The 26,121-nt window shown below is 67.3% G+C and overlaps 1 protein-coding gene across 2 annotated transcripts in view; it reads right to left on the reverse strand.

Moving 5' to 3' along the window:
• Positions 1 to 544: 544 nt before the first annotated feature.
• The window catches only part of ZNF469 (zinc finger protein 469), a 113,564-nt gene continuing 87,987 nt past the window's right edge, over positions 545 to 26,121 (reverse strand). For both annotated transcript variants that reach the window (XM_086688721.1, XM_086688720.1), the window contains exons 2-3: positions 14,751 to 14,817; positions 545 to 12,168 (exon numbers count right to left, since the gene is read on the reverse strand). In XM_086688721.1, the coding sequence (XP_086544847.1) occupies positions 740 to 12,085 (11,346 nt within the window). In that variant the 5' untranslated portion in view covers positions 12,086 to 12,168; positions 14,751 to 14,817 and the 3' untranslated portion in view covers positions 545 to 739. The remainder of the gene's footprint in view (positions 12,169 to 14,750; positions 14,818 to 26,121) is intronic.

Here is a 26,121-nt window from a genome sequence, read left to right on the forward strand (position 1 = left end):
GTGGGAGGAAGGCTCTAGAAAGGGCAGCCGCAGGGGCAGGGCGTTTGGGGAGGGAGAGCCGGTGGGAACTGGCTGGTGAGCAGCTTTCTCCACCTTCCAGATGGGAACCCAGTCCCCAGGGGTCAAGGTGCAGCGGAGACAGTGGCCAGCACCACTCTGTGGTCAGAGACACCTGGCGTGCTCCGGCAGCCTGCTGGCTCACGAACAGCTCTCCCAGGGGGGAGAGCCCTGCCTGGAATGTGGCTTCTAAGCATTTCCAGCAACAGCAGCAACGAGACTGATGGGAGCCGCCTGACCCGAGGCTGCCTCAGCTCACTTCCCTGCTGGATGGCATGCGGGAGGACCCCGTGAAAACCTTCCGACGAAGCGTCTGTGGCGTGCTGTGCCTTGACAGTGGGACACACAGGACAGGACACGCTTTCTCTTCAAGTTCTTGGTGCCGAGAAAAGAGCGGTGTGGTCTCAAAGGGGCTGCAGCTGGCCCGGCCCTCACGCTCACCTTCCACCTAGAAAGGGACTGCTGTTCCCCCCCCCCCCCCCCCGCCCCGCCAGGCCCTGCTCAGAGCATCACAGTCTCAGCCCTAATAGCAAACTCTGAGCATCTGCATAAGTCAGGTGGATTAACACGTGGCCACCCAGCCAACACCCTTCGAGCACTGAGGCTTGTCAGCATACACGGGAGCCCCCACTTGCTGGGTTGTTCCAAGCCCTGCTGCCAGGTACTCACTCGTGTCTATAAATTACTCTGAAGGGTCTTTCTTTAGAGGGATCTTGAAGCTGGTTAGTCTCTGCCCAAAGAGCTGGCTGAGGAGGTCATTCTGGGACTCGGCGGTCCGGCAGGCACGGGGGTTGGCAGGTTCAGCACCGTGGACAGCTCTGTCCCTCTTGGGGGGCCTGTGCAGGGGTCTCCCCTGGGCACAGGCCTTGCCCTGCCCCTCCTTGGGGCGCCTGCAGTCCCCGTGGGTGTGGCCGGGCCCCGCCTGCCGCTGTTGCTCTGAGGGCTGGGGTGGCATCGTGCCCTTCTGGCTACCGGGCCTGGCCTTGGTGGGGAGCACACGGCTGGGTGTCGCCTGCTTCCGGGGGGCCCGGGGGGGCTTGTCAGGGACCAAGTGGGCTCTCCCCAGGCTCCTCACACTTTCACTCCTGGCTGGCCCTGGGGCCCGGCCCTTCCTCTTCTTCTCACTGACCGCCCCATCTTCCCTGGGGCCCAGGCTCCCCCGGGGCCCCTGGTCACCGGCCTCCTTTGGCCCCTTGGGAGAGCCCTTGGCTGGGGCTCGAGGGGGATGCTTGTCTGGGGCGGGGCCCTGGCCTGGGCAGTTGGGCTTGGCTGGGGTGGTGGCTGTCTCACTCTGGAGCTGCCCGCTGGCCGGCTGGGGCCGGCTGCCCCCTGCTGTCTTGGTGCTGTGCCGTGGGCTCCCCACTCCCTGGGAGCTGGGGCTCGGCTTGGCTTTGGCGGCGGTGGGCTTCGGCCTGTCCTCAGTGCCATGGGCTAGCTCTCGGGCTGTCGGACTGGCCACAGCCTTCTTCGGTTGCCCCGGGAACCTGGGAGCTTTGCTGGGGGTGGGCAAAACCGATCTGTCCTTTGACAAACTCCGGCAGCCCAAAGCCTTGATGGCACTGCCTTTGTGGGAGGGGCTCCCTGGACCTGCCTCAGGCAGCATGGGGCTTGTGGGCACCTGCTTCTCCTTTGGGAGCAGGGAGGGGGCTTCCAGGCCGTCTTCAGGGGCACATTTGCCGGAGGCACCGGGGGCCCGGCCTCTCCCTGAGAATGGGCCGGCAGCCCTCTTTTCCTCTCCATCTTGGCCTCTGGCCCCTGGCCGGGGCAAAGATCCCCCCAGAGGGAGAGCCTGCTGGAGAAGAGGCCCAGGGCCGCCTGGAGAAGCCTCATCCTCGGAGCTCTCCGCGGCTCCGTCCGGCTTGTGGCCATCTTTGCCATCTGCGGAGGCGGCCGGGAAAGGGGACAGGGCCGGGGGCAGGAGCTCCCGGAGGTCAGAGGGCACATCGCCCCCTGTGACCGGGTGGCCCACAGGGTCTACAGGCCTCTCTGGGGTCCTGGGCTGCCCCCTGGTGGTGCCAGGAGCCGCCTCTGGGCAGGGCTGCGGCAGGGCTGGGAGCGACCCCTCGCTCCGGGTGGGGCGGCTGCCCCAGGACAGAGGCCTGTCGGCGCCGCCAGGCCCCGGAGGGCTGCTGGGCGGGGCCACCTTGCGCCGTTTGCTGGGCAGGGCGCCCTCGCGCGCCGGGGCCTTCTGCGTGGGGGCGCCGGGTCTCCGCACGCCGCGGAATGTAAAGGGCTGCTGCCCCTTCCGTAGGTGTTTGTCCATGTGCCGGTCGAACTGCTCCTTCTTGGCGAAGGTGTAGTTGCAGGAGCTGCAGACGAAGGACCGCTTGCTGATGTGCGTGACGTCGGCGCAGAGCTCGCAGGCGTAGAGCGGGGTGTGCTGCAGCTCCGGCTCCTCCCTCGCCCCGTGCGCCCCGGCCAGGTGCGCGCGCAGCTCGCGGGGCTCGGCGTAGACCCGCGGGCACTGGGGGCACAGGTAGACGCGCTGAGGGCTGTGCACCGCCAGGTGGCGCTGCAGCTTGAAGGGCTTGGGGAAGCGCTTCCCGCAGTGGTGGCAGTCTCGGGAGGGGTCTTTGCAGCCCTCGTGCACGGACACGGCGCGGAGGAGGGGCTCGCTGTGGGGGCAGGGGGCAGGGGACAGGCCGGGGGACGTCTCGGCGGAGCCGCTCAGAGGGCCGCGGTCCGCCAAAGCCCCGGCTGGGGCCGCGGTGCCATCTCGGTCGGAATGGCTGGCGGGAGCCTTGGGTTTCGCCCTCTCCCTCCGGAATTCTTTCCCCGCCCCGGTCGGCTGCCCCGACGCCCCCGCGGGGTCGCCCCGTGCCTTGCCGACGGAGCGCTTGCCCCCGCCGGGCCCGGACGCCTGTCCCATGATGCTGCCCAGGAAGCGGGTGACGGTGCCGTCCGCCTCCCAGTCCCCCAGAGACCTCCGCGCCTGCCCCTTGCGGGCGAACCGCAGGGCGTGCTCCCGCAGGTGTTCGTTGTACATCCAGACGTCGGCGACCTCCCTCAGGCACATGCCGCAGGCCCAGCGCCCCGCCTTGCCCTGCACGTGCTTCTCCTGCAGGTGCTGGCGCAGCAGGTCCCGCGAGCGGAACCTGCGCTCCACGCACATGTAGCAGGTGGGCGGCGGCGAGGGGCTGTGGGCCAGCTTGTGCAGGTCCAGCCCGCCCAGGCCGCGGAAGCGCTGGAAACACACCTTGCACTTGTAGGACGCCCTCCTGGCCTTGGCGTGCCGCTCCCTGCCTGGCGCCCCTCCTGCCGCAGCCGCACCCTCTGCCCTTTTGCTCTGCGGCCCCCGGGAGCCCGAGAAGCTGGTGCCGGGGTCGCCCGCGGGGCCTTCACGGGGCCCCAGGAAGCACAGATCTTGCACCTCCAGTTTGGCGCTGAGCATCTCAAGATCCACTGCGTTCCCGGGAAGCTCGCCGTCATAGTGTTCTCGCTCCAGGTCCGGGGGCTCCGGGCTCGCGTCGCCTAGAGAAGAGGCCATCTCTTCGGTGGGGCCCCGCAGCTCCAGGTCTCGCCAAGCCGCTGGGACCATGTGCAACTCGGGAATGTTCTCTGATGGGTGGTCCTCGGCGCGGCCGTGGGGCACGCCCTCCGCCCGGTCCGCCTCGGGGTCAGGCTCCAGGGCCCACAGGCTGGGGCTGGGGGCCCAGGGGTCAATGCCAGGCACCTTGCTGCTCAGGAAGCCCTCCAGGAGGAAGGACTCCGGCAGACCCGTGGCCTCGTCACCCCACGGGTCCTCGTGTGACAGGCAGAGCGAGCCCGAGTCGCTGAGGTCTGTGGGCGGGTGGGCGGAGGCCAGCGGGACGCCACCCCCCGCCTCTCCGCGGGGCTCCAGCGCCGGCGGGGTCTTTGGCTGTCTACAGCGCTTCCCGTAGACGTGGGGGTTCTTCTTCCGAGTCAGGCGGCCGCCCAGAGGGAAGAGCCGAGAAAATGAGGCCTCGTCATCAAACACGCTCAGAGGGTCCCCGAGGCCGGGGCTGGGGGCTGCAGGGGCAGCGCCCTCATGCTCCTGGAGCCTGGCCTGCGCTTTCGGGTTGAGCAAGGGGCCCTGGGGGCAGCTGCTGCTGGTGCCATCGGCAGGGGTACAGGTCTCAGGACGGCCTGGGGGACCCGAGGGGGGCTCACGCCCCTCTGCAACGCCTTGCCTCGCCCCGCCCTCAGCTGCTCTGCTGTCCCCTGTGGGCTCAGACCTGGCTGCCCACGATGACTCTTTGTAGAGATCTGACGTCCTGGTCTCCCTGGGTCCCCAGCACCCCCTTGCCAAGGCCGTCCTCTGTCCCCCCGACCCGTTCCCAGGAGGCCCCCCCTCCATCCCCCCTGGGCGGGCCATGCAATCCTGGGGTGACTTCCGTGCTGGCGTCTCCTCCTCTGTGTCCTCCACGCTCTCCATCACCTGGGGCCAGCGGGCGTCGGTGTCAGGTTCTTGGCTGCCCGGAAGCCCCGGGGAACTGGCAACGGCAGCAGATGGGTCCCAGCAGAATTTGTCTGTTATGACACCAGGAGAGACTGGAGGACCACTCCCCTCCCGGAACCTTCTTGCTCTGGGCTTCCTCGCCTTTTCCTGTGATGTCTTCTCTGGCCTGCCGGGGACGTCCGTGGGCACTCTGCCCCGCCTTTGGCCTCCCCCTTTCTCTGTCTGCTTGGGACAGGGTTCGTCCTTTACCAGCTGGTCCTGTTTCCTGGGCTCTGTAGGCCTCATGTGCACTCCTGGCTCGTCCAGGCCTGGGGGGTGTGGTTCCCGGCTAGGGGTGCAGCCTGGTGCTCCCAGAACGCTGCACCCCTCCCTGCCAGGTCCCTGGGACATCTGGGGACCCGATGCCTCTGCACGAGCCTCGGCACCCTGGTCAGGAGGCGGCCCGAGAACGTGGCTGGGGCCACTCAGTGCCTGCCTCGGTTTCTCCTTCCCAGGTGCCCTGCGGCTTTTCTTCCCGGGGGGCTGGCATGCCTGGGGCTGGGGAGCAGGTGGGGCCGGGGGGGCCGGCTGGGAGGCAGCAGCCCTGTGCGGCCCGTGCTTCCTGGCTCTGTGGCGGCTCAGGCCTGGCCCGGAGCGGAAGGAGGCTGCACACACTTCACAGGTCACGGGCCGCTTGCCGGGGGCTCGGTCCTTCCAGTGGCCATTTTCTGTGGACACAGGCTTCTTTTTAAAGCCACGAGGCTTCGGTCTGGTGCCCTGGGGGCTGAGGGGGTCCCTCCGGGGTGTACGGTGAACATTTTTGAGGCTCTGGGGGGAGCTGGGTCTGGAGTCACTGGCTGTGCAGCCGGGAGATGGGATTCTGTCCTGGTGGAGCTCTGTGGAGGGGCGGGTCGCTGGGGGCCCCCCACTGCCAGCTCCAGATGCCGCCACAGCAGAGCAGCTGGCCCCCGCCTCGCCTTCCTGGCAGGCACAGGAATCTGGCCCAGTGGCCCCCCATGTGGAATGGTCAGCGGGCAGAGAGGTGACACCCTGGCCTTCGCTGTCGCCTGGGGGTTCCAAAGAGGGGGGTCCCGTGGGCATGCCATTGGGGCTGGTGTGGGGTGTGGCCCGCCTGCAGGGGCAGTCTGGCCAGTCATCTGGGGCGGGAATGTCGGGAAGGGCAGTGACTTTCATGGTCACTCTCGGGGACATGGCCCTCACTGGGGGAGGAGGGGTGGCCGAGGCAGGAGGTCTCCTTGGCTTCTCTTTTCTGGAATCCTCTAGAGGTCCTGACGTGCTGCCTTCAGGGTGGTCCTCCCCCTGGGTGGGAGTGAAGATACTGATGAAGCCAGGCTGGCCCAAGGGAGGGTCTTCTGGGGGGCTCTGGTCCCCCAGGAGGGGCTGGTGAGCCAGGCTTTCCTTGAAGCCACAGGGGCTTGTCCTCAAAGACGGGGGCACTGCTGGTGCTCGCCTGGCCCCAGCATCTGTGGCGGCTGGGGTGCAGGCTGTCCTTCGTGGAGGTGCCCCGGCAGGAGAACAGACGGGTGGGGGCCGTCGGCTGGGGGGATCCCTGCAGGATGGACGTGCCAGGAGCAGCCCCCTCTGCTTACCTGGAGACGGGTCTTTCTGGGGCAAGTGCTCTGGGCCAGAGGGCATGGGGGTGGCTGCGGGAGTGGGCAAGGGCAACTGGTCCCCTACAGGGGGTGCTGGGCTGGCTGCCTCCTCTGAGGTCCCGGCCCCCGGCCCAGTTTGGGCGTGGGCTGCTACCAAAGACTCTGCATCAGAGGAGGCGGGGCTTGGGGTGGCCCATGCCTCTTTTCCAAGGCCCAAGACCGCCCCATTTCCCTGGAGCTGTCCCCCTAGCTGGTCTGCGCCCCCGGCCGGCCTGGTCAGGGCAGCTACAGGATTGGCGTTGACTGTGGAGAGGTTGTCCGGCCCCACCAGGCTCCCCCGGTTATCTGGCTGCAGTCTGCTTGTTCTGCCTTGGCCCTCGGGCTTCTCAGCCCGGCCGAGTGAGTCCGGATGTCCATCAGCCTCGGGCCCCAACTGACCTCCGGCCACTGCAGGGATGGCTGCCATCGGTACCCTCCCTGGGACGTCCTGGGTGGGGCTGCAGGCCATGTTCCCCCCCTGCACACTGTCCCCTTCCAGATCTGAGGGGTCACTGCACTGAGGGCTCTGGGTGTCAGTGGATGGGGGCCCCTGTGAGCCCAGGGCATCCTCCTCCTTCCCAGCTGCTCTGGCCACCAGGAGCTGGAGCTGACGCAGGGGGCTTGTGGCTGGGTCCTGGGGCCTCCTGCCAGGGCTGGTGTTGGGCACACAGGCAGGACTTGGGGAGGCCCCCACGGGTACAAACTCCTCGTTAGCCTTAAGGCCTGGGCCCCCCACCCCAGGGAGGGGGAGGCCTGCTCCTTCTGGCCAGCCTGCTCTGCTTCCAGAGGATCCCTTGGGAGCGTCTCTGTGACTGTCACCACAGGATGGGGTGGCGCCCCAAAATGCTTCCAGCTTGGGGGGCTCTAGGCAGGGCCCTTGCACCTGTGTGCAGGGAAGGCACAGCAGGGTTTCGCTCTGGTGCATCCCGGTGGCCCTGTTATTTTTAGGAAGAAAAGGCTCACAGTCCGGGCTGCGCTTTGCTAAGCTCCTCCCGTCCAGTGGAGGTTTGAATGGCCCTCTAGAGCCGGACAGAGAGACTTCCGGGTGGAGGCCACAGTCCCCTTCTGCCGTTGGGGGGCCTGTGTCGGAGACTCTGGCTCTCTGCTCTGCTTGGAAGCTGTGGTCGGCCCCACTGAGGCTCACAGGAGCCCCGGATGCCACGTCCGCACGCGCAGCAGGGGAAAGGGCGGCTTCTCCCGTGCGGGATGAGGGCCACTCCTCACACTCGATCCTTAGCATCCTTTCCGTGGCGGCCGCTGCTGCTCCCGCCCCTTCTGGGCCTGCACTCGATTCCCCAAGACCGGTGAGCTCGGCCTCGGGCTTGGAGAAGGTGTCCCTGGAGGGCGAGGCGGCCCGGTGGGAGGGCAGAGGGGCCCCCGTGCCCGCATGCGTCCTGCCCGAGTGCCCAGCCACACACGGCAGCTCGGGGGTCTCGTGTGTGCCTTTACTCTGTAGCTGACTTTCCAGCTCGGCGACCAGTCTTTTGATTTCAAGTTCATCCTCAGACAGGTTGCCCATAAAAGTGACACCGCATTCACTGATCTTGCCGGGAAGAGGCGGGGGGCTGGCAGCCTCTGTCCCTTCACCGGGGCACTTCCTGCTGAATGCCTTCTCCCCCAAGAGGTCAGGAAGGTGACCCATATGGCTGGCCAGCACGGGGGTCTCCTCCAGTAGGGACCAGCCCTTGTCGGGCAGAAACGGGGAGTATGGCGGCTCTAACTGGGGTTTCCTTGGTGGAGGGGTGGCACACACCAGGGAGGGGCGTGTGAGTCCACTTCCGGACAGGCTGCTGTAGATTGGCGGCTCCAATCTGTCCACAGGAAGCCCCGAGAAGAGGGGTGTGGACTCCAAGGTCAACGGCGGCGAATCGGCCCTGCCCGGGCCCACTCGGATCGTATAGGTTGGATTCCTGGGTGGTTCTGGCTCGAGGGAACCGGTGTCCACAGCCTCCTGAGGAAGGTGCATGTCGCTGGCAGGCAGACCGCCTGAAGCTAAGGGCTTGGAGTACAGGTCTTCTTGGAAACAGCCAGGCAGGTCTTTGGGTCCAAGGAACAATTTGCCGGGGGGGCTGCCGTAGGGCTGGGGTCCCTTTTTGGCAAATGGATCCCCCACGGAGTCTCCGTTAAAAGGAGCGGAGTTGCAGCCAAGATCGGGGGTCTTCAAAAACAGGACTCCAGGTTCAAGGTAGGGGTCGGTGGTGTTAGCGACAGGCACCAGCAGTGGTCCCGGGGGGTAGGCAGGGGCGTCCTCTCTGTCCCGGGAGACGGGCGGCTCCGTGCGCCGGGCAGTGCCCGGCAGACCGCCCGCACCTGCTGCTGGCGAGCTCCCACGGCACGCCCGGGCGTCCTCTCTGCCGGGTTCCGGCCGCTCTGGGGCTGGGGGGCGGGGGCTTCCTCCCGCACAGGGGGCTGGAGACGAGCTTGCAACCTCCCCGGGACCTTTCGTGGCGTCCGGGGGCAGCCTCTCGGCGGTTTCAGGGCTCTTGGCGTCTTGGGGGATGTCCGGCGCTGGACGGGTCTCCTCTGGGGCCTTGGTGCCGGCGGGAGCCTGCGGTAGGTGCCCGGGGCCTCCCTGCTCGGGGCCTGGGCTCCGGCAGCCCCTGTCCTTTGCGGCTTCCTGCCTCGCCACCTTCCTGGGTTTCTGCCGCCCTGGATCCTCCTTGGGGCCCCGGGTCACAGCCACCTCCCTGTGCCTGGCGCCTCGGCGCCACCGCCGACAGCCGTGGCGGGGCCGGCCTCTGAAGCGGGAGCCCGGCGGCCGCGAGCCGTCCTCCTCCTCGGACTCCGAGGCGCACGCGAGCCCTTGGGGCCCGACGTGGGCGCTGCTGGGTGCCGGCCCCGAGGACCCCGGGGGGCAGCGCCCGCCCTGCCCCTGCCCCCTGGGGTGCTTGTTCTTCTGCAGGACGATCTTGTGGATGAGCTCCTTGCTCCAGGTCCCGCCCCGCAGCCGCCTCCTCCTGCAGTCCTTCCCCGGGGAGCGCCGGAGGCGCTGGGAGCTCCTGGTCTCCACGGGCAGGGCCTGTCTGGCAGGATGGCCCTGGCTCTCCGCGGCCTGGGTTCTGAGGTCCCGGAGGCGGGGCAGGGACGGTTCAGCCCCGTGGCCTCTCCTCCTCGGCCTCGGGCGGGTGGCTCTGGGGCCCTTGCGGCTCTTGGTGGTGCCTGATGCGTCCAGCTCTTTCTGGAACAACTTAAACCGCTTCCCTCTCCTGTGCTGGCCGGCCGGGCCAGCTCCTTCTGTGTCCGCAGGCGCTGGGCCCAGGGAGCGGGTTTGGGGCCTGCTGCGGGCTGCGTGGCTCCCACTGCCTGGCCGGGGGCCCGGGGGCTCTGGTGGGGTGGCCCCAGCTGGGAGCGGGGTCTGGGCTTTACTCTCTGGCGTCGTCCCCACCCTGGTCCTGGGGGGGTGCCCAGCCCCGGGACCTCTGGGGCCAGAAGGCTCCTCGTCAGCAAAGACGTCGATGAAGCTGCTGTCGATCTCGGGGTTGTCCGACTGGTATCCCAGGCCGTTGAGTGCCTCGGTGATGAGGCTGTCCAGCTTGGCGTCGTCCTCCGGGTCCAGGCCCACCGCAGGGAGCGGGAAGGGGGCGGCGGCCAGGCCGGGCAGGAAGCTGGTCCTCAGGGGGTCATCTTTGCTGTCGGCCCGGACATCCCCGCTGGCTGGGAAGGGCGCCGTCTTGGTGTGGCCGAGCAGGCCGGGGCTCCCGCTGGCTGGGGCTCTGGGGGTGGCGGGGGGCCCGGGGGGCCCTGGGGGCTGCTGGTGGCCGTCCTTGGCCCTGGCCAGGAGCACGCTGCAGAACTGCCGGTGCCCCAGGAAGGCGGCCAGGCTGCCGTAGTTCTGGTCACACTGCCTGCAGGTGAGCAGTACGTCCAGCTGGTCCAGGCTGGCGCTGCTGAGGGGGAAGTGGTGGGCGGGGTAGGGGGGTGGCTCCCGGGGGAAGCCCTCCAGCCCCCCGCTGCCCCCCTCGGGGCCTGCGCCGGGGAACGGAGCCTCCTCCAGGCATTTGAAGGAGCCCTCGACCCCCAGCCCCTCTGTGGGGAATGGGAAGGCTCGGAGGGGCTCCGGCTGGTAGTGAATGGGGACGGTGTGGGGGCTGCTGGTCTCCCGGGCGCGAGGGGGCGGGTGGAAGAAGGTGGGGGGCCCGAGCGGGCCCGGGAGCTGGCCCTCCTCCGGGCTGGGGTTGGCCGGGCTGCTGGGCAGCGGGGACAGCGACGAACAGGAACTGCTGCTGGCCGTGTTGGTGGCAGGCGAGGGCAGCGGGGACTGGCAGGGAGAGGCGCCCACTGCCCTGGGAGGGGGCAGGCCGGGCGTCGTGCGGGCTGAGGCCTGGGCCTGGGCCACCCCGAAGAACAGGGGCTGGGCTCCGGGCTCCTTCAGCCCATTGTAGGCGAACAGTCCGGGGGAGCCGCCACTGTGCCGGCTCGGGCTGTTTCTCAGGACTGCCAAGTTCTCCCCCGGCCCGGGCGTCTTGCCCGCAGCGGCGCCCAGGGCTCCCTGGCCGCCCCCCTGCCACTCCGGGGCCCCTGGGGGGAAAGGCAGCCGGCTCAGCACCTCCACTCGGTGGGGGCTGGGCCCGGCGGTTGGGAGCACCTGGGGCCAGGGCAGAGGGGGACTCTGGGGGAGGCCGAGGCGCTGGCCTAGGCTGGGCTGGCCTTCAAAGAATGCATTCCTGGCCGAGGCTGGGGGGCCCAGGGGAGGTGCGGGGTAAGGGGCTGCAGCAGGGTCCCACAGCTGGGGCAGTCTGGTGGGCAGTGGCCCGGGGGCGGCCAGCTCCGCGTCCAGAGACCCTGGGCTGGAGCTCACTCCGCCGGCTCCGGGGCTCCCGTAGGCCTGCCCGGGAAAGTGCCTCTGTGGCAAAGAGTTCGGGGGCCCCCTGGGGCTCCCCAGCCCCTCGTGGGCCGAAGGCGGTCTCTCAGGGAGCGCTTTGGTCAGGCTCTTGTGCAAACTGTCCGGAAAGGTGGCTGTGCTCTCCGAGAAGGGGCCGGGGGCCGGGTGAGCAGCACCAGGTTGTGAGGGAGCACAGCCGAGGTCACCGGGGGCGTCGAGGCCGGGCTGGCCCGGGTAGCAGGGAGGGGGTTGGGGAGCGGGCTGGGTGGGCAGGGGGTAGGCCTTGCCCGTGCCCACTGCCTCCTCCGGCCATGCCCCCCGGGGCTGACGGAAGACGAACGCTAGCGCGCTCTCCGCGAACTCGGGCCGGGACGTGCCCTCGGGGAAGGGTTTTGGGCCGGCCCCACGCAGAGCCGGGAAGGGGTACTGGAAGGAGGCCACCCCGGGGCCGTCCCCTTCAGGAAAAGGCTCTGGCTTGGCAGAAGGGACCCCGAATCTAGCACCTGGGAAGCTGTTGTCAACAGTGGGAGGCCAGGCGTCCGCCCCGCCGGCCGGGAGCTCCGAGTAGGAGGCTGGCCTGGGGGGGCTGGTGCCGCTGCCCGGGGGGGCCCTGAGGGGCGGGGGCCCGGAGGTGGCGTTCGGTGAGGTATAGTTGGTGGAGGTAAAGCTGGAGGGGGTCTCCTGGAAGCACCTTTGGGAACTCAGCTCTTTTGTAGCAGCTGGGGCCTCTGCCTCTGGGGCCCCGGGGTCCTTGCACAGCGGGCCCTCGGGAGTCTGGTCCAGGGTGGGTCTGGCCCGTGAGCCGGAGATGGTCCGCGTGTAGAGCTGCTGGGGGCTGCCGTCCGCCCTGCTGGCCTGTGCGCGGCTCCTCCCTGGAGGGGCCCGGGGGCCGCCGCCCTCCCCCGGGAGGCTGCCCAAGGACGGGGCTCTCGGGAGTGGGGCCTTGGGCTCCACCTCCCTGGCCTGCCACTTCTGGGTCTCTGGAGGCTCCCCAGCCTGGGCCCCGCAGCCTGTGGCCTTGGCGGTCCTGCTGGCTGGGACACCGTCCTCACCGGGGGGCCGGGAGGGGCCCTCCGTGCCACCGGCCACCGGGCAGGGCTGCAGGTCTCGGGTCATGGCTGCGGGCGGTGCTCTGCGGGGCTGCTCCCCCGGCATGGCCCCTCCGTCTGGGCACTGGGAGGACGTGGCGGTCCGAGGGGGGCCCTGGAGAAGACTGCTCTCATGGTCCTGAACGGGCCCTGCAAAGACAGCGCAGGGTGAGGGGGGGGGCTTGGGGGCTCCACGGAGGCTGTGGCAGCCGGGGGGGGGGGGGCCTGGCAGCTGCACAGAAACCCCTGCCCTCGGTGGGGGGGGGGCTCCACTCCAACGGCCCCTTCACAGGTGAGGGAGCGGGTCCCCGCCAGACTGAGAGAGGGCCCCCTTTGTGGGGGAGAGGGTCCGAGAAGACCCTGGCCGCAGCGGGGGTGATGAGCACCCAGAGGCCTGAGATGAACCCAGCTGGGGCCAGGGGAGAGCCCAGGGAGGAGCGGGGGGGTCACCCTCGCCTGCCCGGGGAGGGGCCTCGCAGCAGGAGCAGAGCGGCAGGAGACAGGAGGTGAGGCCCTGCTGGCCCAGGACAGCCTCAAGCCTCGTGCTCTGGGGACTCGCTGGTCTGTGTCCCGAGGGAGGGGCCCGCGTCCAGGCTCCGCTGGTACTCCTTCCCGGGACTACCCCACCAAGGAGGGGGTGCTGTGCCTGCCTGGTCTCCCGGGTGGGCGTGGCTCCCGCGCGACAGGTAGAGGGCCGCGCCCACACCCCATCCCCGGCTGGGCAGCCCGCTGGCCGGCTGCGTGACCTGGGCAAGCCCCTCGGCCTCCCTGCACCTGCCGGCTGGTGCTGCTGCAGAGACGACATGGGTCGCTGCCCACACGCTGCAGAACAGGCCCCTGGAGGAATGTGTGCTGTCGGCGTGGGCTGCCGGTCTGATTCTGTGGATCCTGGGCCCCGGGGGCAGGGAGCTGGACACTCAGCCCGGCCCAGGCCTCGCACACAGAGGCACTCCCGGCTGGGGAAAGGTCGGCCTCCACACCCTTGACCTTGCAGGGATGGTTACCGGTGCCTCCCTCACCGGGCCGCCCACAGGCTCCAGGGTCTACATGAGTTGGCACACGGGGGGCTCTCCCCGGTACCTGCACTTCCCTGGCCTCAGTGTCCCCCACCTCCCCTGCCCGACCCCCGTCCCGTGCATGGGCTTCTGCGCTGCCCCCCCCCCCCCCCCCCCCCCGGGCACTGCCTGAAGCCAGATGAGAACTGGGCTCGGTTGGCCCCTCCAGGCTGCAGCAGTACCTGGGGATCCTGTGTGGGTTTTTAAGGGGGAGTGGAAGCCGCTGGCCCCCACAGCCCCACCTGCCCTCGGGGGCGCCACAGCCTCTGGGGACACTTGTGAGTCTCCACGTCAGCATCCCCCAGGTCTGCTCTGAGGGCTCCCTGTCGGGGCCTCTGGGGAGGCAGGTGGAATTATTACTCAAGATTCCACCATCCCCGTGGAGGGACTGTCCCCGACTGTCCCAGCCCGTCCCTCTGCCAGCAGGCTTGGCCGCATGGCTCGACGTGGTCGCTAGACGTGAGCAGCAGTGACTCTGTCCTGTCTCTGTGAGGGCCGAGGTCACGAGCTGTGGCCAGCTCCTTGGCCATCTTGTGGCCTCAAAGGAAGCCTTCAGGAGGGGGTGGCATTGGCTCCGGTGGCCTAGATGGCCAGCCTCGGGGCACCAAGATGGAGAGGGCACCCGGGAGAGGGACTGTGGGCACAGGCAGGTGCAGCGCAGCCTGGGGACCCTCGGAAGGGCTTCTGTGTCCTGGGAACAGACTGGGGGAGCTGGGTCAGGTCCCAGAGGACAGCGTGGCCCCTGCGGGCCGTGAAGAGGGGCCTGTGAGTGAGGAGATGGCAGGCCTGCGGCCAGGAGCTCGAGCGAGGGCGGCCCTGCCTCCCCGTGCACCCTGCCCCGGGCCAGCGCACCCCTTCAGGTGCCCCCTTGCTGTCGCCTACAGGGACGCCCGATAACCAGAGCCTGTCTGCCATTTCCAGTGTGCCGATTCAGTGTGAGTCGGGCGGCACTGAACCCATTGGGGGCTGGTGTCTGCCCCCACTAAGAGTGAAGAGGGCTCTGGCCTGTGGGACCCCCCCCCTGAACTTCGCAGGCAGCCTAAGGAGGCAGGGCCCAGGCCCACCCAGACCCAGGCGGGGCGTAGATGGGCAAGGGCCCCCGACCTCTCCATGGCTTCCAGAACTTTCTGGCAGATGGCAGGTCAGGCCAGAGCGGCGTCAGACGCCACGAAGGCCCCACAGATCTGGGCTCCAAGCTGTGCCCAGTGGGTGGGGTGAGCGGGCGGTGGGGGGTTGGGTTCAGTGGCCCTGGCCTAGACCCCCTTGCCCCATGGTGACATGTCGTCCAGCCTTGGGCTCTCGACCTGTGACCTGAGAATAATACCGGCACCGGTGCATTTTCCTGCTCAAAACCGTGACTGCCCCATCACTGGCTCGAGGGAGACGCCGTGAGGAGATCACAGAAGGAGGGCCCTGGCGTGCTGGGTGCTGTGGAGGATGTCAGTGACACCCTGCTGTCTGCACCCCTCCCGGGCCCGGGGCTGCGGTTCGAGGCCGTGGGCCAGCCCCGGACAGCAGGCTCCAGGAGCAAGTGTCCCGGGGTGGCAGCTGGCCGCCCCAGTGACCGCAACGCGGGGGGCTGGAGGGAGACGCCGGGTGTGGGGGGTGGGCCCGGGCCGGAGACAGGGCATCTCCGGCCGCCTCTGGGACAGCCTCCAGCTGTCCTCAGCTACATACCTGGGGAGTGGGGCCCTCAGCTGGGTCGCCGCACAGGTCAATTTCCTGAGGAATGAGGATTTCTTGGCTGCGAGAGAAGGGAAAGAGGGTCAGAATCCGTGTGGCGCTTGGCTGGGGCCGAGAGCCCCCGGAGGAGCCGGCTGCAGGGAGCCGCTCCAGGTAGGGGTCCCCCGGTGCCGCAGGGCGTCAGGAAGCTGCCCCGGGGCCCGCAGGGAGATGGGGTGAGCTTGAGGGGGCCGGTTGGCCCGGCCCAAGGGTCCCTGCAGCGCTGGGGGGCGGGGCGCGGGGAGTCGACTGCTTTCCCTACACGTGGGATGATTATTTTACATTTCTTTCCGTTAGGAAACGTGTGCATAGCTGACGTGTTCGTGTGGCTCCCAAACCCCAGGCAACGTGAGAAGCCTCGCGCCCTACCCTGGGCCTACGGACCCTCCGCCCCGGTCCTGCTGGGGCAGCACTCGGGGCAGATTCCGGTGTTTCTTTCCAGAGTTTCTTGATGTAAATACCAGCAACTATGGGTAAGCGTCCACATCTCCCTCCGTCCTTCAACACGAGATAGTCGGCCACCCTCACGGTTCCCTGCGTTCCTTCTGGTATTTCATAGCATCTCTTAGAGACCATCCCCAGGACTCCACAAAGAGATTCCTGTCTGTCTGTCTGCCGGCTCATCTCTCCACCACACTCGGCTACGGAACATTCTGCAGGATGGACGGACAGCCTCCACAAATAGCAGGGTGACACGGACACTTGCAGGTGAGGCCCGCAGGGTACTAAGAAGAGATGGGGGGGGGCAAAGGGCAAGTGCATTTGTGATTTGGAGAGGGACTGTCAAGCCAGTCCCCATGGTGGTTACAGAATTTGGCCACAGATGCTTTGAGTTCCCTCCCTCCAAGCGGTGGAGCCCAATTCGCTCCCCGTCTACACGGGCTGGACTTGGTGGCTCCCTGATGGGCAGGATATGGGGGCAGGGAGGGTGTTTGGCTTTAGAAATAGGTCATACGAGGCACTGTGGCTTCTGCCTGCTCTGTCAGTCACCCACTTGGGGGCTACTGGCCGCCATGTTGCAGGAACTCAGGAGCCCTGTGGGCAGGCCCACGAGCAAGGCACCAAGGCCTCCCATCTGCGGCTGTGGGAACAACCACCCTGGAGGTGGTTCCTCCAGCCCCGGTCGGGCCTCCAGATGAGCCTGCAGCCCCTGCTGACCTTCGGGGCCACCAGCCGGGGAGGCCCCGAGCCAGGCCGCCCGGCTGAGATGCGCCCACATGCCTGACCCCCAGAGGCTGTGACAGGTCCCTGGACGCTGTGACAGGTGACAGACTTTTTTCCTTTCAGCTGCCATTTGTCACACAGTAGCGGACAACTCATCTCCCCGCCTGCGAGTCTTGAATTCCTCCCAAGATCCCAGGCTTTGATCGGAGCCCTGCGCCCACGCAGGGGTGTGCCCTTCCCCAGGGGCAGGCAGGCTGAGGCCCGCTGACTCCACCCGGAGCTCCCGCTGAGCCTTCCCGCTACGCCTACGTGAATCACCACGAGCTGATTCACGGCTCCGCCTTGCAGAGTTCAGCGGGAAAGTCAACAGGTAACTACAGATGGGGAAACTGAGGCTCAGAAGGTGGTGGGACCTGTCCGTCATGCAGTGAGGCATGGGGTTGAGAAGCAGGCCTGCTTGAGATCATGCTCCCGAGCTGGACACAGTGGCTGTGTCCCGTGGCCCAGCCACCCCTTCCTACCCCTGGGGATGCAGAGCCTGTGGGCAGAGCTCAGCTGCCCCATCACCCTGTTTGCTTGGCCCCGGGACGGTGGCTGTCTGCAGGACCCCAGGACACTCTATGCCCACTGCACCTCCAGGGTCTGGAGGACCCGTCTCCGGGGCTTAGACTGTGGGGTGGGGGCGGGGGCGGGGGCGGGGCAGCGTGTGCCCAGGGTCTCGGGTTCCGGCCCTGCCCAGGCTCTTGGCAAAGCCCCCAGTGCGCATCGGTGTGGGTTTCAGAGGGCCTGGGGCCCCTTTGAAGTCGGGAGATCCAATCCCTCGGATCCCAGGCCACCCCAGGGAACCCCCAGGAGTGTGGGTAACTCCCTTCCCCTCAGAAACACTACCTGGCCATTCTCGCCCTGGGTAACTCAAGACTGTGGTCATGCTGGCTGGCTCTGGCCGGGGTGTGGGACAGCAGCTCCTGGTGAGAGGTGGTCCCGCCACAGGCCTGGACCCCTATCCTCCCGGTGCCCCCCATGACCCCTCGACCCCTGCACGGCGTCTGGCCTCTGCTCCTCCTCCTTCCCCTCCCCTTTCAACCTGCCCTGTTTCGCTGTGGCCTCTCTGATCCTGAGAATCCCCGCCTGGGAGGCCCCCTACTTCTCTCCCTTCTTCCTGATTCCCACCCACTTTCAGGGAGACAGCGCAGGATGGGGTCCACCCGAGGCTGTAATTTAGGGACCGTCAGAGTCCTGACCTCCAGGGGTCGTTGTGGAGGAGCGAAGGGAGCAGCGCGCCCAGACCTTTTGAGCAGACCAGCACACGGCAAGCACCCGCTGGGTGTTTGCTCTTCCCGGGTCCTCCTGTCCACCTCTTCCCAGAAGCCCTCCTGGTGGCGTGTATCTCCCCCGTGAGATATGGCAGTTACTGATGACCCCCTCAGCTGTCAGGGCCGGACGCGTGCTCCCACACTGGCCCCTCTGCTCGCGGGATGCATGCGGGAGGGACTGTGCCCCCGACCTCCACGCGTGACCCTGGGCCTTCTGGCCTGTTTCCCCAGCTGTACACGCCCACCCCCCCTCCATCTTCCATGACTGGTGACAGGACACCCGGGGTCCTGAGCCGGCAGCGAGGCCCCGCCCCTCGCCCTGTGGCCCAGACGTCAGTGGATTCAGCTTCTCGGAGAAAGACGGGAGACACCTGAAGAGACACAGGAGAGATGCATCTGTCCTTTTGTCCCCTCGTCCTGGCTGTCAGGGGCAGCGCGGTGGCATGGGGGTGGGGGGGTTTGGGAGTGATGAGGGGGAGGGTGGGACCGTGCTCTAGGGTGGGTCCCAAGCCCGGCCCCCACCCTGAAGGTTCCAGAACCAACGCGGGTGGCAGCTCAGGCAGCACGCGCCGCGCCCCGCGAGGGGGCAGCCACGGTTTCAGGGGCTGCTAGCTTTCCTTCGGGCTCCTGTCCTCCCCACGGAGCCCGGGGCGCATGAGACGCTGGGCCCGCTCCTTCCCTCACGTGGTCTCCCCGGCCGTCCTACCAGGCGGTCTCCTCCCCTTACAGAGGGGAAACTGAGGCACAAGAGGGGAGCGGGTGAGGGGGGCAGGCGCGGGGGTGACACGTGCGGCAATAGTGACAAGGGCAAGCGGCGGGGAGCCGGGTCTCGTGAGGGCGGGGACACCCATGGCCAAGCGTGGCCAGGCCTGGGGATCGGGGCTCCAGGCTGGGAGGCCCCTCTGACTGCGGGTTCCCTGCTCTGCGCCTGGCTGCCCGGCCCTGCCTCCCCGGGTGCGCAGCACTCCTGGCCTGTGGCCTGGCCCCCTCCTCTGGCCTGTCCCCCTGGGGCGTGCTGGGCGGGGCCAGGGGTTGCTGGGCGGGGCCAGAGGCGCAGGTGCCAGCTCTGCTGGGCGGGGCTTGCGGCCCCAGGTCCTCCCCTAGGAGCGCGGCTGGGCAAAGGGAGAGGAGCACAGTCCTGCCTGCGCCCACCAGCCCCCGCGCAGAGGCCCCTTCTGGCCAGACACTACCGCCCCAGCGCCCTCCACGGCCACGGCGCCCCCCCACGCCCTTGGTGCGCCCCCACGCCCATCCCAGCCCCCTTCCCCGCCCGCCGAGCAGCCAGGCGCGCCCCGAGGCCTGGGGGCAGCTCAGTGGAGCCGCCACAAGCCATACAGGGGCTTCCGGTCACCACCCGGGCTCTGGGCGCCGCAGTGTGGCTCCTTGTGACATTCCTTCTACAAATGCTGTCTTTTCCTTTTCCTTCAAACGCCGCCGCTTCGCTTAAAAAACTATCTGTTACCCGAGCGCTCAGATAAACCCGTGCAGGTGGAATTATATCTGCGATATGGCCCGAGGGTACGTTTAAGAATACTGCGCCAATTATCAGCTGCATTTATCTTAATTACTTTGGGGAAAGTGGAGGCAGGCGTTGCGAGGGGGCCGGGAAGCTGTTTGTCTGCCCTTATCGGGTGCATATTTGAGATCCTTTAACAGGAAGGAGATAAGAGGAGCTCGTGGGGAGAAGATGATGTCTTCGAAAATGACAGGGAGGGGGCTGGTGGGGACTCCTGCTTAAGGACAGGCCCGTCTCCCCCGTCCCTTTGTTCCGCACAGACCCTCGCTGGGGTGTGGAAACACTCCTGGAGGCAGCTCTCCACTTCCCAGACTGTAGGGGTCGGCGGCCGCAGGCCAGACCGAGACGCCCTCCCCCACCCACCCCCAGCCGCCTGGAGGAGACAGCACACACCTGCCTCCGGCCAGGGCAGCAGACCTGATCCCCAGCGACGTGCGCGCTGGGGGTCCCAAGCAGGGGCTGGCAGGGTCCGACCGACGCGTCACAGGGTTGTGCCGGCCAGATGGGAGGAGACGTAGCCGGCTGTCGTGTCCAGCCCTGCCCCAGGGGACAGGCTCCCTGAGCCTGAGCGGCCTGGTCTGGCACATCCGGATGGTCCGTGCGGTCTGGAACACGCTTGCCGGACCAGCTAACCGCCTGGCGTTAGGAAAGCCAGCAGAAATCAAAGGCGGGAGTCCTGGCCGGGTCACCACCCCTGCGGGGGGCTGTTCCCAGTGTGTGCACTGACTGGCGCCCTCCGGAACCCTGGGCACCAGCAGCCCGGGGCGGCACAAGCCTGGCTCTCTAGGGACCTCGGAGCCCTCCCCTGCAGGACGGCAGTGGCCACACCATCCCACACAGGCTGAGCGGGGAAGTGCCACGAAGGGAGGTTGGGGAATTGAAAGCAAGGGAGCTGCGAAGTCCTTTGGAGGACCCCAACATGCTGGGGACCCAGGCGGGCAACTCAGTGTGGCCAGGGGCTGCAGAGGATCCTGTGCCCTCATGCACCCAGCTCTGGGTTCAGGGGACACCGCACCGCCTGGATCTTCCTGCCCCGCTGCCCTCTGCCCTCACCCCCCACCCTCCCTGGCACCTACTTGCCCTTTGCCAGGCTCCGCATCGCTGCACGTCGGGGAGCCCCTGCCTCGGTGCCCGCGTGGCCAATCCCTTCCCTTCTCTCCTCCCCGGGGTCTAGCTCCATTGCCGACTCCTCCAGGAAGTCCTCCCCGACCACCGAGCTAGCACGGCCACCGTCCGAGGTCACTCTCTGGCCCTCTGGGGTTACTGCGGCGCTGCCCCCCACCTCCGCTGTAGGCAGCACGCGGGAGGGCCCAGCTGCCCTGCCCGGCCACGCTGGCTCAGGCCCCACTCTCCATTCCTTCCTGCCCAGGGTCCAGCACAGGCTGGAGAGGACCTGGCTGTGCCCAGCCCTGCTGCTAACCTCCCTGGGAGCCTCGGGCAAGCTCTGCAGTCCTCGGCTCGTCCCTCTGTGAGATGGGCCAGATACCCCTCTCTGCACACACGCGCCCACATGCGTGCACACCCGTAAACATGCACACACGCCCACACCTGTGCACACTCACAAGCATGTACACACATACAGGCTTATGCAAACACGCACAAACGCCCACACGTGTGCACACTTACGAGCATGTACACACTTGCAGGTTTATGAAAACATGCACACACGAACCCATGCACACACATGTACCCGTATGCCCTCACCAAGGCTGTGGAGGGGCCGCAGGCTCTTAGACCCTGGACCCTGTTTCTCTGGGAGGAGCTGGCAGGCAGGAGGGGCCGCGCTGGGTGGGGGGCGGCATCTGGGGCCTCTCCATCTCTGCCTTGGCACCTGAGTGCAGGAATGCCTGGTGGCAAGGCCAACACTCAGTGTCGGGAGCGTGTCCTACACTCTAAACGTGAATGCTGTGCCAAGCTCAGCCCCAGCACACGTTGGCTGCCCCCTGACCTATTCCTCGGGCAGTTCCCTGGCTAGGGACCTTTTGGGGCCCTCCCTGTCAGGGTCTGACATGCAGGGGTCACAGTGGGACTCAGCGGCCCCAGGAAACTCCCAGCCAAGTTGGGGGTGAATGAAGCAAGTGCCCACTGTCCCAAAGCGGAGAGGCAGCTCGGCTGGGGCGGGCTGGGCAGGACGTGGAGGGCGGTGGGTTTTGGACATGCTAATGGCCAGCGTCAGAACTCCAGGGATCCAGGGAACCCACTTTTAAAACTAAAGCGGGCAAGGCGTCTTCAGATTGGCCTGGTGAGCAACTTGGTCTCGGAATTCTAAAACAAGGATGTTTGGGGGCACCTAGTTTAGTGTGCTCACTTCACAAATGGGAGCTGCAGCTCAGAGAGGGTGCTGGCTTGCTCAAGGCCACACAGCAGCAGAGCCTGGGCTCCGGGAGCCGAGGGCTTCGAGCTCCGGGCAAGGGCAGCACTCCAGCGATGTTTGAGGCAGCTGTGGGCAGGAGCAGGGAGCTGGGAGCTGGGGTCTCCACCCCTGGCCCTCCAGAGAAGGGAAGAGACACTGCTCTGAGTGTCAGACTGGAGCAGCTGGTCTGGAGAAGGACTGGGACCACCCAGCTTGATAAGCGTCATCCCCGCCCGGCCAGGCGGGGAATAGTGAGCGGGAGAGTGACGTGGGGAGGGACCTGGGAGGTGTAGGTGGCCGGCCTCGTCCTGGCGCCCCCAGTCCCCAGGGTGGACCCTGCCCCCAATATGCTTGCAGACGTGAGGTCTCCTTGGGCCCTGCTGGAGCGGATAGCCACTGTCAGAGACCGGGCCCTCTGTCCTTCTCAAGACCCCCCATCACGACATCGGCCGGCCTCGGTCCCCTGGGCTCAGGGTCGCACTGGGAAAGCCCCTGAGGCTTCAAGGCTTCCCATGGCTCTGATTTCTGGGGAAGGACTCTCATCATCCCTCCCCCCAGACGTCCCATTAACACGTGACCGTTCGCGATCAAAATCAGTTATTTGTCATTACTTTCGCCGCCCAGCACGAAGCCCCGAGTACACTCTGTCAGGACAGCGGTGGCCCTGTCCGCAGGGGCTCTTTCAGCCGCCCTCCACGCCCTCAGGGAGGGAGGTCTCCAGATCTTTGCCACCAAAGGCTGGGCGGGGGGCCAGTGCCTGGAGGCAGAATCTGGGGCTCACCTAGACCCCCTGGCGCTGCGGCCCAGGGCATGCTTCAGGAAACTTGCAAGCTGTCACCCTGTGACCCTGACCGTGGCACGTGTCGGCGCAGAGGTCAGGTCCTGGCAACAGGGAGGGCAGAGCCAGCCACGGACCCTGGAACGATGGCTGGGCCCGGGTTGGGCTCCTGCTACTCCAGACCTTGGGATGATGTGCCCGGGGCCAGTCTTCCCTGTCTCCGGGCGGCCTGGGGAAGCACCTTTAGACCCATTTCCCAGGTAAGGAAGCTGAGAAGTGAGTTGGCAGACAGCTATAGGGCTCCCGCTCTGTGCCCCGAGACCCCCAGGGAAGGCCAGGAAACCTTCTGACTTTTGGAAACTGAGTTTATCTTGTGCTGAGCGAGGCCTCCACGTGAGTCCCCTTGCCCCCCTTGGTGGGGACGTGGGGACGGCAGGGTTTAATGAGCTGTCTCCTGAGTGACAAGATGAATGAGCTTCCTTGGAGACCCCGTGGCTGTGTTAATTACTCCTCCGTCAGGTTCAGGATCCTATCAGCCTCCTTTTTCAATTAAAAGTGATTATAACTTCACTTCCCAAGGATGGACAGATTAGCACAACACTGGTGGGCAGCTGGGCGGGGGCGGGGTCCTCGGCGCTCAGGGCTCTGCGGAGTCAGGACGGGCCTGCGGGAGGAGGCGGGCACTAAGGGTGGCTGGCGGGCTGACGGGCCAGGCCATCCCCCCAGGGAGGCGCCTGTCGCGTGCTGGGCTCAGGGGCCACACGTGCAGGAAGCAAGCACCCAATCCCGGTTTACAGATGAGGAAACCGAGGCTAGGAGTATAGGGGACGGGCTCGGGGTCACAGGGCTCCCGCGTGGTAGGCTGGGGCTGTATTATGCAGAGGGGCCTGACCGGCTGGAATTGTCACTGCAGGAGGGCCCTGGGGACGTGGCCCGGGGTGGGGGCGGGGGGAGGGGGGAGAGGGGGTCATTTGGTTCCATACCTGCTGGACTCCCACCTCTTCCCTGCTCCCCGCCTCTGGGGCCTGGCCTGGGGCGTGTCCTGCCGAGGTCTGCGGAGGGGGCGGGGCTCTCTGGTGGTGGGTGGGCCTTGAAGGCCAAGGGCTGGGGTGGGTGGACCTGCCCTGTCTGGGCCCGGGGTGGGGGATGTGCCGAGGGGCTAACTGCCTTGTCAGCCCTCTCAGGCCTAGAGGTGGTCCTGTCATCCTCCCTGTGGCTCAGATGAGAAACAGAGGCCCTGAGAGGGAAAGTGACTGTTTCAAGGCCCCAGGGCTGGAAGCCACACGGGGATGGGCACTTCCTTCCTCGTCAGCAGCTTGGGGCAGGGACCTTCCTGACCTTCTGGCTAGTGTTCCCTGCCAGGCTGCCTGGGGTCCCGGGCCAGCCCCCTTGCCGTCCTCTGGCCACATGGTCTCGGCCAGTCTCCAGGCAGCTACAGTCAGAGGGCCTGGCCACGCTCTCCTGGGGCCCTGACTGGCCGACCGCTCCGATCTGAGCAGCATTCCCGAGGGCGCCTTTCCCGTGGGCAGGTGACCCCCGCTCCGCGGGGGCTGAGCTGGGTGTCGGGTGAGCCTCTGGCTGCAACAGCCTGGCTCTCGTGAGCCCCAGGTCCCGGAAGTGCCCTCCCTCCATGGGCCTTGTCGCAGGTCCTTTGACCCGCCACAGGGCCTTTGCTCCTGCCCCTGCCGTCTTCCGTCGGGCCGTCCCCTGCCAGCTGTCCGCTATGCCGGCCCATCCTCCCTCCTAGCACCTGACGCAGAGTGGGCGCTCGCGTGTGGGGGCAACACCATCCTCCCGGGGACACGCGGCCTCTCAGCCTCCGGGTGGGTTTCCGTGACCCCCGGAGGCAGCTTGCCTCCCCCAGCCAGCCACGGCCCGCCCCAGCTGTGGCGAGGCCTCTTCCCCCCCCCCAGCACTCCCCACCTCCGCTCCGAACACACAGGCAGGGAGGGGGCAGGGCGGGCTCTGCCCAGGGGCCACAGGTCATGCGAGCAGCGAAGCCTTCTCTCCTGTCACGGCCATGGCCACGGCCCTGTTCTCAGGGCGGGAAGGGGTTCCCCAGGCAGTGTGTGTTGCCCCCCGCCCTGTCTTCACGAAGGCCACCTGGGGGGGGGGGGGCGGCCTCTTGTCCAAAGCCTCCCGGCCCCCTGCTGGCTGGGTTCAGCCCGGCCGCACCGTCTCACACAAGCCCTGTTTGACTACCCTTCCCCCCCCCCGCCCCCCGCCAGGACTGAGCTTCTGAGTAGTTGTGCTGAGTCCCCAGGGCCAGGCGCTCCGCCTGGATAAGGAGGTTCAGGAGAAGTGTGGAGGCCATAACGCTGGAGCCCACGGGCGACGCAGGTTCGCGGCTGCGTGGGCACCGGCCGCCTGCCTGTGGCCCCCGGGAAACGCCGGGCTCTCGGCCGTTTCTGGAAAAGCCAGAAATCCAGGCGTTAGGGTGAAGTCTGCCCATTTTCAAACTTGGACTACAAATTCACATAAAACAAAATACCGTTTGAACTGAAACTGCGGGGGCTGAAATTGAGCCTGTGGTTGGTCCCCTGTGACCTTTTTGTGGGCAGTTCACACTCCAGGCTGTCCCCGCCCCGGGAGCCCTCACCCACCCTCCCGCTCACTCCCTGCCTCCTGCATGCACTCCTTCAGCTCACTGACCGACTGACTCATTCGTTCATTCCCTCCTTCCCTCATTCCCTTGGCGAATTCCAGCCAAGCACCTCTGATGCTCCAGGCTCCCTGCCAGGAGCTGGGACGTGACTCTGGATGGGGACACAGGTGCCACCGCACGGGGCTGGTATCCCAGTGGGTCCAATTCAGGGCAGTCGGGCCTCCAGAACACAGCTCTCCTGAGCCCACGGCTGGCGAGAGATGCTGTGCCCTGGGAAGTTCTCAGGATTTCCAGGAGCCCCACTGCAGAAGGAAAATCCTTCCCTGGCACAGGGGCTTGTGGGTCCCTCCACAGCAGGGCTCAGGGGGCTTATGTCACACAGGGGGCTGTGGAGACGAGCTTAGGGAGGTCTGAGGCTGGGGGGCAGAGGGCTGCAAGGCCATGTGGGGCTGCGCAGACAGGAGGGGCGAGTGTGGGCCTGAGGCGGGAGCCCGGCAGGCTCCTCTGGAGGGGAGGGTGTGCTGGGCCACCTAAGCGGGCCCCTCCATGTGAAGACAAACACAGGGATGGAGCCATGTGGCCACAGCCAAGGGACACCGGAGTCCCCAGGAGCTGGAAGAGGTGGGAAGGACCCTCCTTGGCACCTCTCAGGGGGTGGCCCCACCCGCTTCTCCACAAATGGCCCACTATTCCCCAGCCCTGCTCTGGCCTAAATCCTGGGACTCACTCCTGCCAACCCCCCCCCCCACCCCAACCGCTAGCCCCGCCTGCTCGTGCACCTGCTCCTCCCCCATCCCGTTGGCCACCCAGCCGCCAGAGCCAGCCTCGCAGACACAGATGCCCAGGGACCCTCATGCCCACACACCTGCCTGGCCCTTCCCTCTGCCGGGAGCCCTGCTCCCAGATAGCTGGGGCCTGCGCTGGTGTGACCGCCACTCCACGGTCTCGGGACCCCCACCCTGTTTGCCAGCGCTGCCGAGGGAAGCACAGAGCTGTGTCCCACCATTTCTCGGCTGGCTCTGTGGTGTCCCCTGAGGCCCTGACACTGACATCATCCCTGCTTTGCAAGTGAGGAAACAGTCATAGTCGGGGGAGGGGGGGGGATCTCCTTTCCCTGCACACTGACCTGAGCCCAGGGCAGCGGGGGGGGGGGGGGGGGGGTGGGGGGCGGGTACCTCCTTGGGTAGGAGCCACTCGCTGGGGGTTCTGGCTGCATGGCCCGTGGTGTGGCCTTCACAGGCCCCGCCCAGCCCCGTCCCCAGCAGCAGAGGAGCCGGCGGCCCGCAGGGGCACGGCTACGTGACGCGATATGCACTTATCCCAGACAAGGCCTGACTCTGACCGCAGAGGGTGCACGGGCCGAGGCCCTGCCGGGTCCTCCCTCCCTGCTCTCTGCTGCTTTGCTGTCAGAGGCAGAGGAGGAGGAAAGCGGGACGTTTTGCCAGGGGTTGAAACAGGCACTGGGACCGTGATTTCCTTTGACGGCGTGTGGGGTGTGGGCACAGGCACCCCGCGCTCTGGCCTTTGAGGTGGAGGTGAGGAGAGAGGGGACCAGCTGGGGGCCAGAGAGGGTCTGCGCGAGGATGGGGCCCACTCA

Source organism: Puma concolor, chromosome E2 (genome assembly GCF_028749965.1).
Source record: "Puma concolor isolate L17-30 chromosome E2, mPumCon1.1.hap2, whole genome shotgun sequence".
NCBI classification, from domain to species: domain Eukaryota; kingdom Metazoa; phylum Chordata; class Mammalia; order Carnivora; family Felidae; genus Puma; species Puma concolor.